The 15935-nt window shown below is 43.6% G+C and overlaps 1 protein-coding gene across 1 annotated transcript in view; it reads right to left on the bottom strand.

The window, feature by feature from the left end:
- nell2a (neural EGFL like 2a) overlaps window positions 1–15935 on the bottom strand; it is a gene marked incomplete at its 5' end in the record, with an annotated part of 291752 nt that overhangs the window by 86730 nt on the left and 189087 nt on the right. The window contains 1 exon segment of the mRNA XM_037683642.1: window positions 9160–9285. Within this exon segment, the coding sequence (XP_037539570.1) occupies window positions 9160–9285 (126 nt within the window).

A 15935-nucleotide genomic window follows, 5' to 3' on the forward strand; every position in this document is an offset into this window, starting at 1 on the left:
GCCACTTGGGCCAGCTCTTCCAGGGGAATCCCGAGGCATTCCCAGGCCAGCCGAGAAACATAGTCCCTCCGGCGTGTCCTGGGTCTTCCTCTGGGCCTCCTTCTGGTGGGACGTGTCCGGAACACCTCACCAGGGAGGCGTCCAGAAGGCATCCTAAACAGATGCCCAAGCCACCTCAACTGGCTCCTCTCGACATGGAGAAGCAGCGGCTCTACTCTGAGTCTCTCCCGGATGATCGAGCTTCTCACCCTATCTCTAAGGGAGAGCCCAGACACCCTGCGGAAAAAACTCATTTCGGCCACTTGTATCCAAGATCTCATTCTTTCAGTCACAACCCAAAGCTCGTGACCATAGATGAGGGTAGGAACGTAGATCAATCGGTAAATTGAGAGCTTCACCTTTTGACTCAGCTCTCTCTTCACCATGACAGACCTGTACAGCACCTGCTTCACTGCTGACGCTGCACCTATCCGCCTATCGATCTAACGCTCCATTATTCCCTCATTCATGAACAAGACCCCAAGATAATTAAACTCCTCCACTTGGGGTAGGACCTCCTCCCTGACCCGGAGAGGGCACTCTACCCTTTTCCGGCTCAAGACCATGGCCTGGGATTTGGAGGAACTGATCCTCATCCCGGCCGCGTCACATTCGGCTGCGAACCGCTCCAGTGAAAGCTGTAGATCATGATCTGATAAAGCCAATAAGACCTTATCATCTGCAAAAAGCAGAGACGCAATCCTAAGGCCACCAAAACAGATCCCCTCAACACCTTGGCTGTGCCTAGAAATTCTGTCCATAAAAGTTATGAACAGAATCGGTGACAAAGGGCAACCTTGGCGGAGTCCAACTCTCACCGGGAACAAGCCCGACTTACTGCCGGTGATGCGGACCAGGCTCTGACACCGGTCATACAGGGACCTAACAGCCCGTATCAAAGGGCCCGGTACCCCCTACTCCCAGAGTACCCCCACAGGGTTCCCCGAGGGACGCGGTCGAACGCCTTCTCCAAGTCCACAAAGCACATGTAGACCGGTTGGGCAAACTCCCACGCACCCTCCAGAACCCTGCTGAGAGTGTAGAGCTGGTCCAGTGTTCCACGACCAGGACGAAAACCACACTGCTCCTCCTGAATCCGAGGTTCGACTATCCGACGGACCCTCCTCTCCAGAACTCCCGAGTAGACCTTACCAGGGAGGCTTAAGAGCGCGATTCCCCTGTAGTTGGAACACACTCTATGGTCCCCCTTTTTTGAATAGGGGGACCACCACCCTGGTCTGCCAATCCAGGGGAACTTCCCCCGATGTCCACGCAATATTGCAGAGTCGCGTAAGCCACCACAACCCTACAACATCCAGAGCCTTAAGGAACTCAGGGCAAATCTCATCCACCCCTGGGGCCCTGCCACCGAGGAGCTTTTTAACCACCTCGGTGACCTCAGCACCAGAGATTGGATGGCTCGACCCAGAGTCCCCAGGCTCCGCTTCCTCAGTGGATGACATGCCGGTGGGATTCAGGAGGTCTTCAAAGTATTCCGCCCACCGACCCACAACATCCCGAGTTGAGGTCAGCAGCACACCACTCCCACTATAAACAGTGTTGGTGGCATACCGCTTTCCCCCCCGAGACGCCGGATGGTGGACCAGAATCACCCCGAAGCCATGCGGAAGTCATTCTCCATGACCTCTCCGAACTCCTCCCATGCCCGAGTTTTTGCCTCAGCGACCACCCGAGCCACATGTTGCTTGGACTGCCTGTACCCAGCAGCTGCTTCCGGGGTCCCACAGGCCAAAAAGGCCCGATAGGACTCCTTCTTCAGCCTGACAGCATCCCTCACCGACGGTGTCCACCATCGGGTTCGAGGGTTGCCGCAGCGACAGGCACCGACAACCTTGCGGCCGCAGCTCCGGTAAGCCGCCTCGACAATAGAGGCACAAAACATGGTCCACTCGGACTCAATGTCCCCCACCTCCCTCGGAACATGTTCGAAGTTCTCCCAGAAGTGGGAGTTAAAACTCCGTCTCACAGGAGACTCTGCCAGACGTTCCCAGCAAACCCTCACAATACATTTGGGTCTGCCAGGTCTGACCGGCATCCTCCCCCACCATCGGAGCCAACTCACCACCAGGTAGTGATCAATGGACAGCTCCGCCCCTCTCTTCACCCGAGTGTCCAAGACATGTGGCCGCAGATCAGATGAGATGATGACAAAGTCGATCATTGAACTGCGGCCTAGGGTGTCCTCGTGCCAAGAGCACATATGGACACCCTTATGCCTGAACAAGGTGTTCGTTATTGACAATGCATGACGATCACAGAAGTCCAACAACAGAACACCACTCTGGCTCAGATCAGGGGGGCCGTTCCTCCCAACCACACCCCTCCAGGTCTCACTGTCATTGCCCACATGAGCATTGAAGTCCCCCAGCAGAACAAGGGAGTCCCTAGGAGGTGCACTTTCCAGTACCCCCTCCAAGGACTCCAGAAAGGGTGGATAATCTGAACTGCTGTTTGGTGCATAAGCATAAACGACAGTCAGAACCCGTCCCCCCACACGTGGGCGAAGGGAGGCCACCCTTTCATTTACCGGGTTGAACCCCAACACACAGGCACAAAGTTGGGGGGCAGTAAGTATGCCCACTCCTGCTCGGCGCCTCTCACCAGGGGCAACTCCAGAGTGGAAGAGTATCCAGCCCCTCTCAACAAAACTGGTTCCAGATCCAGAGCCATGCATAGAGGTGAGTCCGACTATTTCTAGTCGGAACCTCTCAGCCTCACACACCAGCTCAGGCTCCTTCCCCACCAGTGAGGTGACATTCCACGTCCCAATAGCCAGCTTCTGTAGCCCAGGATCAGCCCGCCATGGTCCCCGGCCACCACCCATCCCACATTGCACCCAACCCCTTTGGCCCCTCCCACAGGTGGTGAGCCCATGGGAAGGGGGACCCACGTCTCCTCTTCGGGCTGTGCCCGGCCAAGCTCCATGGGTAAAAGCGCTCGCCCGCGTGCCCCACCTCCAGGCCTGGCTCCAGAGTGGGGCCCCGGTGACCCACGTCCGGACAAGGGAACATTAGGTCCGTTTATTTTTCTCATCATCGGGGTTTTTGGGCTGCACTTTGTCTGGTCCCTCACCAAGGACCTGTCTGCCATGGGTGACCCTACTAGGGGCATAAAGCCCCTGACAGCATAGCTCCTAGGGTCATTGGGACACTCAAATCCCTCCACCACGGTAAGGTGGCAGCCCAGGGAGGAATAAACATTCTAGTGACAATATTAAGTCTTTGAGTGACACAAACAGGTAATGTATGCATGTGTCTTTGGTTTAAGACAGGGGTGTCCAAATGCTTTCATATGTGGGCCAAAACTATTAAGACGAAAAGGCTCGTAAGACACAAAATGTAAATTTAACTCTCAACCTGAACAATATTTGGGAGAAAGGACAAACGTTTACTAATTTTGGTGGAGATAGATTTTTAAATTGTTGTAGATCCAAAACATTTAAAGCCTCATAAATACTAAGCTTATATTTTTATTATAAAAGATTTGACTCATGGGCAGCACAGTAGCGTAACTGGTAGCTGTTGCCTCTCAGTGAGCAGGTTACCCTGGTCCAAATCCCGGTATGGGGATCTTTCTGGGTGGAGTTTGCATGCTCTCTCTGTGCATGTGTGGGTTTTCTCGGGGCACTCCAGTTTCCTCCCACAGATAAAAACAGGCATGTTAGACTGATTGGTAACTCTAAATTGTCTCTTGGTGTGAGTGAGAGAGTGAATGGTTGTTTGTCTCATTTGTCTCTGTGTGTCCCTGTGATGCACTGGAAACCTGTCCAGGGTGTCCCCCACCTCTTGCACTGTGCTGGACATAGGCACCAGTGACTCCCGTGACTCAAAAAAGAAGAAACAGGTAAAAGATAATGGATGGATTTGATTTATTTGAATTGTTGGTTCTATCTTTGTTGTTTTCTTGTGTTTGGAAAGTTCATTTTAGTCTGTTCTCAGCAACCAAAGCGTAAAATTAACGTGTCCTTTTAAAACAGGGTTGAACAGCCTTTTGGACCATGGATGGCCCAAAAGGCTGTTTGAAGTTTTGAAAAATCACTCTGCTGTCAGTCGCTACAGCAGATTCATAGAAGGTTTGAACAAGTTGATCAATCCATATGTAGATGATACCACGTTATATTCATTTAAAAATGTCTAATTTCCCTCTTGATTATTTTATCAACTGCAACATTTAGACAAGTTTTATGAATCATTATCCAAAGTCTCCTTTCTGGTAGAAATCAGTAAAGGTTTCTGGTGCTTTGTACCATGAAGTGAAAATAAAAATATTATAGCCAAAGGTTTGTATTTTGTTTAATGCTTCTCATTTTAAGAAGATTGAATTTCATCCGTTTTGCTGTTAAACTTAAACATTATATAAAAAAGGATTACCAACAAATTTGCAGGAAGTCTGCATCGACCTCTTAAGCCTGCTGGCCAAAAATATACCGTTCTTAAACTGCAGTTGTGGGCTGCACAAAATCACTACAAGGGCCACAAATGGACACTCGTGGTATAAGACATCAAAATATATCTCTAATATTGCTGTTATCCATTTAAATTAAGTCAGGTCCCCAGATCCTTCCAAAGGACCTGGCTTAACTTTGTTTGGCTTTTTTACTTGGATTATTGAGCATGAACTTTGATTGCAGAGTTATCATTTCCTTCTCTGACAGACAGCAGATCTTATATGTTATCAGCTTACATTTGGTTCACACTGAATGTCTGTGGAAACATTTGGCTCAGTTTACACAGCTTTTTGAGGCTGGCTGTTGTCATGAAAAAATAATATTCAAACATTAGTCATGTCAGTTTACACCATACAGTATACTAAAAAAATAAATTATTTAAACTTCTATGTAGTGAGACAGAAAATCTCAGATTGATGCATTTTTGTAAATTTAATATATAAAATTTTGAGCTGGTCCAGTTGTTTGCCCTCGATATTTGAGAGAGTATGTTTGCCCAACAATTCTTTATGTTTAGTTGACTTAAAGAACGCGTATGATTGTGTCCGTCATAGTGTCCTGTGAGGATACTTCAAGGGTATGGGGTATTTTTGTCTCCTATAAGGCTTCCTACTAAGTTGCTCAATTTCTATTCAACCAAAGGGCAAACTTGTTTTGCCAGTAATAATTTATACATGTTTTCAGCAAGTGTTGGAAAATGCCAAGTTTTCACTTGGTCACTGATTCTATTCTTAGTTTTTACAGATAGAATTCCTTGGCACAGCCAAAAGGATCAAGGGGTCTCCAGTTTGGTGGGGACTTTGGATTTCATGGCTGTTTTTTGGATGATGTGGTCCTGTCAGCCTCATTATGCCAGGACCTCCTGCGGGCATTGGAGTAATGTGTGCAGCAGCTAGTATGAGTTCATAGTGCTCCAATGGAAAAGGGTGTATTGGCAACTTTGGGTTAGGAATGGACTTTTACCCTAAGTGGAGGAGTTCTCATATCTCAGGATCTTGTTCACAGGTGGGGATAGAACAGATTGGGGTGGCAGTGATGCAGACATTGCATTGATTTGTCATAGTGAAGGAAATGCTTAGCCGAAAAGTAAAGCTCTGAATTGACCAATCAGTCTACATTCCAACTCACCTACAGTCATGAATTATGTATTTTTTGTTTAGAAATAATAAAACAGCAAATGCAAGCAGGTAAAACAAGCTTTTCTCATAGTGTCTGGACTCCCCCTTAGGGAAAAGGCAAGGAGTGCTGCTAGTAAGAACAAGCTTAGAGTAGGATTGCTGCTCCTATGCATCAAAAAGAGTTAGTTGAGATTGTTTGAGAGTCTGATAAGGATTGTATGGACTTCTCACAAAAGAGGTGTTTCAAACATGTCCCAATGGGAGGAAACCTAGGGCTTTACCGAGGACTTGTTGGAGAAATATCTCAGTGGGTCTGGGAATGCACTGAAGTCACCTTCAGATGAGGAGGAGGGAACTTGATAAAGGGAGGTTTGGGGAGTTCTGCTTAAGATATTGCCCCACTGACCCTGTCTTTAATTAGAAGCAGAAAATGAATGAATAGATCAAAAACCCTAAATAAATAAAATAAAATAAAAAACATTGAATGTCAGGATTTTTTTTTAATGATGGAAATTGCAGAATATATCTGACATATAGCTAGTAATGAGAATAATTTTATTCTGTCACATGGCATATCAGGAACATTTTGTCACACAAGGGCAGCAACCTCCACTGAAGCTAGAGAGCTGAATCAGCTGAAAAGATAGTTTGATCTGACATCTAGACTGACATTCTACATAATGTTTCTGCAGTACATAGTAAAGACATGTCACCAAGTTTTATTTTGCATTAACATAAAGTTCCCTTTTTTGACTGCAACATCTGTCACTAGGCCTGTCATGATAACATATTTTGCTGCGTGATTGTCAGAAATTATTGCGATAAACAATAATATTGTTTGAAATTTGACAATTAGTAACTGTTGTCAAATTTAAGAAATTTTGGTTAAATTTTGTGTGTAGTATCGTTTTTGACCACCAGATGGCAGTATAAGATCATTTGAACCAAAGGATGGGTAGTGAGGGAGCGAGCAGCGTGCCTCTAAGAAAAATGGGAGGGAGGCCCCTTGACGTGACACGGGCTGTCTATTTCTTTTTTCCAGTCCTTAAAATGGCAGATGCTCTCTGTGGGTTGAGCTCTTTAGCATAGCATTTATCACACAAAGCTTTTAATAAAATCAGTAAACAAGTTCTCAGCTTCTTTTTTTCAGAGAAAAACAACTTTTTACACAAAGGCACGGGTTTCAACCGTGAATTCTGGAAGTTTTTTCCTGAGGTCGGCCTGTTAGCTTAGCTTATAGCTTAGCTTCTCAGCTTAGCTGCTTTTAACGATCCAAAAACGCGATTTTGAACTATTAAAACAAATTTTAAAGAAAAGAGAAAAAAGGGAAAGGGAGGGGTCAGTGAAGAGCACGAGGTTGAGCCTTTTGTCATCCAGTGTCTTCAGTAGAAAGAGAGAGACACGGAGAAACGATAAAGCTGATAAATGAAAATGAGGTCGATAATTTTAATTTATCATGCGATTAATTGATTTATTGTTTATTGCAACAGACCTATCTGTCACTCCATCAGAAGATGAGAACTTTGTAAATGTTTGATTCCAGGATGCTTAAAATTCATTATCATCCGGTCCAGAAGCGGACCAGATCTTGAATAATTCTAAGTCTCCGAGTTTACAGTATGTTTATAACATGTACATAGCTTGAAATGGAGTTGAAGAGTACACAAATGAACTGCAAGATTTATGTTTCCCATCATGTTGTCTATCCTTACTGCTTGCCTTCCCTAATGAAGACCTAAATATTCATGAATATACATAGTACAAATTATCTGGAGAACTTAGCCAGCTCTGACAATCCTTACTGAACGTGCATCACAAAGAAAGGTTGTCCATTTCTTCTGCCAACATTTTTTTTCAGCCTTTGCTTTGTTTCACTATTCATCCTTGAATGATGCAACTTCTCTTCTTCTCTAAATGTCTAGTCCTCTCAAAGAGAAATGGTGCTTTAACTGTTTGTTGCAGCCAAGTGCAAACATAGTTCTCATTGATGTAACATGAGTCTGTTTCTCTCTTGTGAACTAGTGCACAACAGCTACTGATAAAAGCTGTCACCGCCAGGCCAAACAACTTTCACTATCATCTAAAACACAGCCAGAGAATAAAGACAGTGACTTTTCAAAGCAATCTCTTTAAATCAACTAGTTTCTCTTCTGAAACTGGCTTTAGTTTCAACTTTGATCAGTGGTAAATGTGTTTGTTGCCTCCACTCACAATCTCAATGTCTCCCTGGCTCATGGTCACTTCCTCTCTCCACACACACACAAACACACAAACACACACACACACACATACATGACAATCATTTTGTCACTTCCAAATAGACCTGGAGTTAAATCAGTTTTGTTGTTGTCGTCGTCATTTAAAGTGAGAGAGTAAAAAAAAAATCAAAGAATGAATTTTTCCTATTATTATATAATAATTAATAATAATTATTATTATTATTAATTAATATATATATTATATAGGTTGGAGTTGACCATTCTAACAAGACTCAAAGCATCATCTTGTATACAACAACTGTTCTTTTTAATCCTTATGTTTTCTATTTGTGTTCAGCTGTTTGTCAGATTGCAGTGCAGCATTGGACCAAGCAGAAGAAGAGCTGGTACTGATGTGTGTTTGAGTGTGAGTGCTTAAATTTGTTGCAGAACATCAACATGAAAATGTGTTCAGACAAAGATGTGCCATTATCTTCATTTATAAAGTGATAGAGTTGTTATGTCCAGTTCAACATCCATCCATCCATTATCTTTACCCGCTTCTTCCTTTTCGGGTCACAGCAATCACTGGTGTCCATATCCAGCAGTCACTGTGTGAGAGGCAGGGGACACCTGGACAGGTCTCCAGTCCATCACAGGGACACATAGAGACAAACGAGACAAACAACCATTCACTCTCTCACTCACACCTAGAGACAATTTAGAGTTACCAATCAGTCGAACATGCATGTTTTTGGTCTGTGGGAAGAAACGCATGCATGCACGGAGAGATCATGCAAACTCCACTCAGAAATGCCCCCGACCGGGATTCGGTCCTGCAACCTTTTCGCTGAGAGGCAGCAACTTCACCAACTGCACCACCGTGCCGCCTCCAGTTCAACATACTGTATATAATTCAATTCAGTTTATTTATACAGCACTAAGTCACAACAGAAGTCATCTCTGGGCATTGAACAAAAACATTCATATCAAGGTCAAAGTCAAGGTCAAGGTTTCTTTATTGTCATTTGCATTACATGTGGTACATGTGGTGGAACGAAATTGTGTACACATGGTCCCAGTTACATCCAACAAAAGTATAAATTGTAAAAGAATAAATAGTAATAATGTCTAAGATAAGAACTAAGAAATATGCTCAACACTTAATAGTGCAAAAACAGTACACCGAACAACAGCAGCACGAACATTGAGTGTGTGTATAAAGTAAGTTAACATTATTTATCTGACTAAATAGTAGCTCCAGAAAGTCACAAACACCTAAAGAAAATATATTTTCTTGACTTCAGGCTGTCAGAAGGCCAAAGGAGGAACTCACCTGTGCAGGAATAGTCATCGATCCTGATGTAGCCGGTGTGGCAAATGCACATGAATGAACCAGGAGTGTTAACACACATGGTGTTCTCTCTGCAGTAGTGTTTCCCTTCAGCACACTCATCAATATCTGAAAAGAGCAAAATAAATTGTTACTGGAGTTATGTTAACTCTGTTAAATAAAAACACAACTAATAAAAAAACAACTGAAAGTTGAAGGGGAAATCAAACAAGTATTCTTTTTTTTTATTAAAGTGTTACATCATTTGCATGTGTGTTGCTTTGTTTCAACAAATGTTCACTATCAAAGAATCCCATTTAAAGCCATCTGACCCTCATCAGTGTCACATATGTAGAGCTTCTATTTTAAGCTGGTTACATAATTTCTGAAGCTGTTTCTGGTAACAACGGGGCCCCAAAAGGCTTCTGCACAACAAATGAAAAGGGGTCATTTGTCTTCGTGAGTGGAACATAGAGGTCAACATGTAGATGCTCCGTGAGAGGTGAGAGCTGAGCGCTTAAGCTTACACCGCTCCATTTTCAGTCTAACAGTGAAGCCCTCATACAGCAGAGGCTCCACTGCTTCTCTCATCATCATCCAGCTCATCTGTCTGTTGTGAGCATATTTTTATTTCAACAGGCTCATATCAGATACCATAAAATCACTAATGTTGCACGGCAGAAGTTAAACTGAATTGTTTAAATACAAAATCTTGCATTCTAAATGTTCCTGGGTAGAACAATGCAACAGATATTCAAAACAGAAATTTAATGTTCACTTGTTGTGCATCTTGGATATAAACATAAAAAATCTTGTGATTAAGGTCAAAACATTGGGCTCTTTAGTGATTTTTGTTTAAGCTGTTAAGAAATAAGTTATTGCATTGAACTTAACAAGTGGTACACCACAGACTAGTCCACCTTCGCTGTGGGATTTGAATGTTGGTAGTTTTATCAATCAACCTTTATTTATACAGGTAAATCCCATTGAGCCTCGAGGACTCATTTACAAGAGAGACCTGATTTCAACAAAGAAAGATGACAACAATGGACAACAGCAACAACAATAAGCAGTTATAAAAACTCATACTACAGTTTTTTTTTTTTTTTTTTTTTTTTAACAAATAGGATGGCTAAAAGGTAACAAAACAAAAAAACAGCTAGATTCCAAGACAAATGTATAAAACTAAAAACAGGAACATGTCTGCATTGGTCCCTGCCAGGAGTATGTAGGACCCTTGCAAGAGGAAGGAGCAATTTAATCCAGGACCAGGCCTAACAGCAGAGCCGGGGGTGGTCTATTTTTGACCACCATACATTAATCTCTGACCACCCCAAAGTCTAGACAAATATTCATCCATCCATTTTCTTCCACTTATCCGGGGTAGGGTCGTTGGGGTAGCAGCCCAAGTAGGGAGGCCCAGACTTCCCTCTCCATAGCCACATGGGCCAGCTTCCCCAGGAGAATCCCAAGGCGTTCCCAGGCCAGCTGAAAAACATAGTCTCTCCAGCGTGTCCTGGGTCTTCCTCTGGGTTTCCTCCCGGTGGGACATGTCCGGAACACCTCACCAGGGAGGCGTCCAGGAGGCATCCTAACCAGATGCCCGAGCCACCTCAACTGGTTCCTCTCAACGTGGAGAAGCAGCGGCTCTACTCTGAGTCCCTCCCGGATGACCAAGCTTCTCACCCTGTCTCTAAGGGAGAGCCCAGACACCCTGTGGAGAAAACTCATTTCGGTCGCTTGTATCCGTGATCTCATTCTTTCGGTCACAACCCAAAGCTCGTGACCATAGATGAGGGTAGGAACGTAGATCGATTGGTAAATTGGGCGCTTCACCTCTTGACTCAGCTCTCTCTTCACCACGACAGACCGGTACAGCACCCGCTTCACTGCCGACATCACACCTATCCACCTGTTGATCTCTCCATTTTTCTCTCATTCGTGAACAAGACCCCAAGATACTTGAACTCCTCCACTTGGGGCAGGACCTCCTCCCCAAACCGGAGAGGGCACTCTACCCTTTTCTGGGTCAAGACCATGGCCTGGGATTTGGAGGATCTGATCCTCATCCCGGCCGCGTCGCATTCGGCTGCGAACCGCTCCAGCGAACGCTGTAGATCATGACCTTATGAAGCCAATAGGACCACATCATCTGCCAAGTCTATTCAAATAATTTGAGTAAGCTACTTTTAGGTAATATAAAAAGAGAAAAAGATTTTGCCATGGCAACCAAATCTTTGAAAGTAACCATTCTGATGCCTAGATATACAGGCACAGAATTCAATAATTCACTTATTTTTTAAGTTATCATGCTACAACATTCACAAATGAAAGGATGGATGATATTTCCAACTCCCCCTCTTTGCTCCACAATGGGAGACAAAAAGACTGATGTCACAGAACCAACATTGACCTAAAAGGTATCTTCACTCTTGTATAGATCTAGTAGATTGCTGCATGAATGGGTAAATGAGGGCACAGATTGTAGTAAAGCACTCTGAGTGTCTTCATAAGATAGAAGGGCATTATATACAGTAAATACAGTCCATTTACCATTCACCTGTTGGTTTAATATTACAGGTACCAGTAAATGTGAAAGCTCCTTGTTGTTCACTATATTTAGTATTTTTGGTCTTTTACACCAGTTTCAGTTTCTAATCAGACTCATTTATTTAGGAATAAAAGGTAAATGTAGACAATCTGTTCAGCAAAGACTCACTGAAATCTCAGTGGAAGATTTTAGCAGCACCATTAACAATAACACCACCCAACAAGCTTCGTCTTGTTCAGGCTATATGTTCTGATTTATGGTTTCAGTTGTGGGTTTTTTGCCACTATCTACACCAAAAAACAAGTTCAGAAAGCATTCACACAGAGAATCTGTAACCCGTCCTGTCTGACCTGAAACAGAACAAAAGATACAAACCTCTATTTAATGCCATTTGTTGGTAGCTGACATTGATGAGACATGAACAGTGGCTGCTGGAGATAGTAGTTGACAGTTTTCATATTGAGCCTGCCCCCTCCACCCCTCTATGAATATATGCTGAATTAAGAGGTATAATATTTTAAGATCTGTACAGTACTGTGGCCATTTGACATTAGAACTACAGCTATCAAGCTCTGCAGGGTCTGTAACATTCCCATTGATCAAAATAACTCCACCTGAGCAATAGGAGCACACAAAAAACATTTTACATATTTTTTAATGTTTATAAATGTTAAAAACATGCACATTTATTTGTTCTCGTTTTCTGTAATCCATCCTACATCACCCTTTTCTTTTAACCTACAACAGATCATCATGCTCACAGGTCAGAAGATGACAAATCAGAGTTTTTAAAAGGCTGATGCTGATGTTTAGAAACCAATTTAAAAAGCTTGTTTTTGGTCTGTAAACGCAACAGTTCAGTTTATTTGCAGTAAAATCTACTATGTTTAAAATGAATGAATGAAATGAATGGATGAACAAATAAATAAATGTTTAAGTAATAGTACATGTAAGATTTATCTTTGGAACCTGAATTGGATCAATACACATTCCTGGTTGTGCTACAGTTTATTTAAAAATTGTAGTTTTAAATGTGTCAATCAAAAAAACATTTTCTATGAGACCAACGGAAAAATACAATAAATCAATCAGTTCATCAATAAATCTTACATCTTTATTTACAGTTTAAGGCTATGATAGATAAAAAGAGAGTGTTTTATTGTTTTCTCTGGTAGATACCAAATTGATTAAAAAATTACAACAATATTCTGCTCAGCTTTGTTGGGCGTCTACTGGTGTTTAACTGAAAAAAGGATACTGATCATGGAGAGCACATTAACACAAAGTCTTAGTGTTGAGTATAACAAGAGTCTACTGCCAACAGATATGAGTATCTGATACCAGTAACTCTAAAAATGCAAAAAGTCAGTATAATTATTCAGTGGACTGATAAGTTGTTCTACCTGTAGCTCCGTGTTTGATTTTTGTAACATTAGCTTTTATCCTTCATAGTCAGGTATTTCATTCACTTTCTCTGGCTTTGTTATACAAACAGTCATGCTAACGTCATCCATCCATCCATTATCGTTTACCCGCTTCTTCCACTTTTTGGGTCACGGGGGTCGCCGGTGCCCATGTCCAGCCATCGCTGTGCTGGCGGGGTACAGGCGGGGTACACCCTGGACAGGTCTCCAGTCCATCACAGGGACACATAGAGACAAACGAGACAAACAACCATTCACCCTCTCACTCACACCTAGGGACAATTTAGAGTTACCAATCAGCCTAACATGCATGTTTGTGGTCTGTGGGAGGAAACCGGAGCACCCGGAGAAAACCCACGCATGCACAGAGAGAACATGCAAACTCCACCCAGAAAGAATCTAGAATTCTAATTCTAGAATTGTGCCGCTCAAGGTGGCTGCATGCTGGAGCAGCTCTTTTACTTTCATTCTGAGATTTTGCTTTTAGAAACTTTAATTCCTCTTTTTCTGGATGTAAATCACATTTTTTGAATGATTGTTTCCTCTGGTATCAGATGCTGTGCAGCCGGAAGGACTTTTACTGAGGCTTTTTTAGTTTTGGACATTTTTTATGATGCGTAACCATGGCAACAAGGCAGTTTTCCACAACCAGCAGCAGCTGATTAACATCTCAAAAGCTCAAGTAATATCTCAACTACAGCACCAAATCACAAATGAGTTGAAAGGATGTTCTGTGGATGCATTCTCATCTACCTGCCAGCTGTGCTCGAGTGCCTGACCACTGAGATCCTGGAACTAGCAGGAAACACGGCTCATGACAGTGGAAAGACAGGATCGTCCCTCGGCACCTACAGTTGGCTGTCCGCAGCGACGAGGAGCTCGGCAGACTGCTGGAAGGACTGGCCATCACTCTGGGAGGAGTTCTGCCCGACATTCGGGCGGTTCTACAGCCCGGGGGAACAGAGATTTTTGGCTGTTTTTGTTTAGTGTACTTTTGCACGACCTAGTCTGGAGCAAACTTTAGCTGTCAGGCAGATGGTCTCACTTTTGACTCTAAAAAACTCTGAAATACAGAGGAGTTCATGGTTGACTCAGTAACAACAAGATGATATGCTCTTTTTAGAGTGAAGAGGCTTTCTCTGGACAATCCATCCAAATGAGCCAGAAATATAGGCCGTAATAACAATGAAGAGAATAAGTATAGGCTAAAATATAAACTCAAGGAACTGCTAAACAAACAAGTGAAACTCACAGATCCTGACAGATTGTTCTTTCTCACTATAATGGACACCAAATTGTTTGAAAATAACCTTGAACCTTTCATTGGTGGCTTACAACAGTTGCTTCTTTGGCATACAGGTGCATCTAAAACAATAGAATATTGTGAAAAAGTTCAATTTGTTTTCTCAATAATTTCAAAAAGCAAAACTCAAATATTACATACAAAGTAGATTCATCACACATAGAGTGAAATATGTCAAGCCTTTATTTCTTGTAATTTTGATGATTACAAATAATGAAAAACCAAAAGTCAGTGTCTCAGTAAATGAGAATATTTACAGCCAGCTGTTGGTACCTTTGTCAGTGTGGGCAGGAGTCGAGTCCTGCTGGAAAATGAAACCAGCATCTCCGTGAAGCTCGTCAGCAGAAAGAAGCATGAAGTCTCTAAAATGTCCTGCTAGATGCTGCGAGGACTGTGGACTTCAGAAAACACAGTGGACCAGAACCAGCAGAGGACATGAACCGAAACCATCACTGACTGTGGAAACTTCACTCTGGACTTCAACAAAGTGGATTCTGGACCTCTCCTCTTCCTCCAGACTCTGGGACCTGGATTTGTAAATGACATGAACATTTATTTTAACCTGAAAAGAGGATGTTGGACCACTGAGAGACAGTCCAGTTCTTTGTCTCCTCAGCAGGTAAGACGCTTCTGATGTTGGGCTGTCTCTGTGTGCCTGTTTATGGCTCGGGTTGGGTTTTAGGTGGTCTCCTCTCTTGGATCAATTTGGGCCCCCATTTAATGTGGGGTCAACTTCCCACTGTTGTGCTCCCCTCCGGTGGTGGGCCCCCCTGCCGCCGGTGCATTGGCGGCTCTCAGCAGCTGGGGCTGGGTGGTGGGGTGTATGCAGGCCCGCCCTGGTGGCTGCCTGTCGGTGCCTGGGTGCCCTAGCTCTGTCGGGCCTCTATTGGAGGGTGGTATGACCTCGGGGCTCGGTGTCCATGGCCGGATCTACTCTAGAGGGGCGGGTTGCCGGCGGGGCCTGTGGACTCGTCGCTGCAGCCTCCTGGGGTTCTGCATTATGGTTGCTGGGGATCGCCCGGGGCTTCCCTTTGCTTCTCTCTCTGGGGGGTGCAGGTGTCCCTGTTGGGAGACTCCAGGACCTCCAGGCTTGGGGACCGCTGTGTGTCTGTGGCTCCGGTTTTCCCTGTGTTACCTTCGTGTCCTGTGGGGACGGGTCTGTGTGTCCCCATATCCACTATTGAACATTTTTATGGAGAAACCTTATAGTGATAAGCATGCTCACACAGGTGTTTAGATTCAGGTGTTTATCAGATACACACTCAGTTGGTTTGTGGAGACCACTAAATATATATTGTATCACCATGTACTGTATAAAATACTTTCAAATGATGTTATAAGTATCATTATATATGTTGTTTTGTTGTTGTGGTTTCTGAGTTTTGTCTATTTTTTTCTTTCCGCAGGTCTAGAGTCAGACTTCAATGATGTTGATTTGTGTTCTCTTTATCCCGCTCTCTCTCTCTCTCTCTCTCTCTCTCTCTCTCTCTCTCTCTCTCTC

This window comes from Nematolebias whitei, chromosome 10 (genome assembly GCF_014905685.2).
Source record: "Nematolebias whitei isolate Nwh7 chromosome 10, NemWhi1, whole genome shotgun sequence".
NCBI lineage: Eukaryota > Metazoa > Chordata > Actinopteri > Cyprinodontiformes > Rivulidae > Nematolebias > Nematolebias whitei.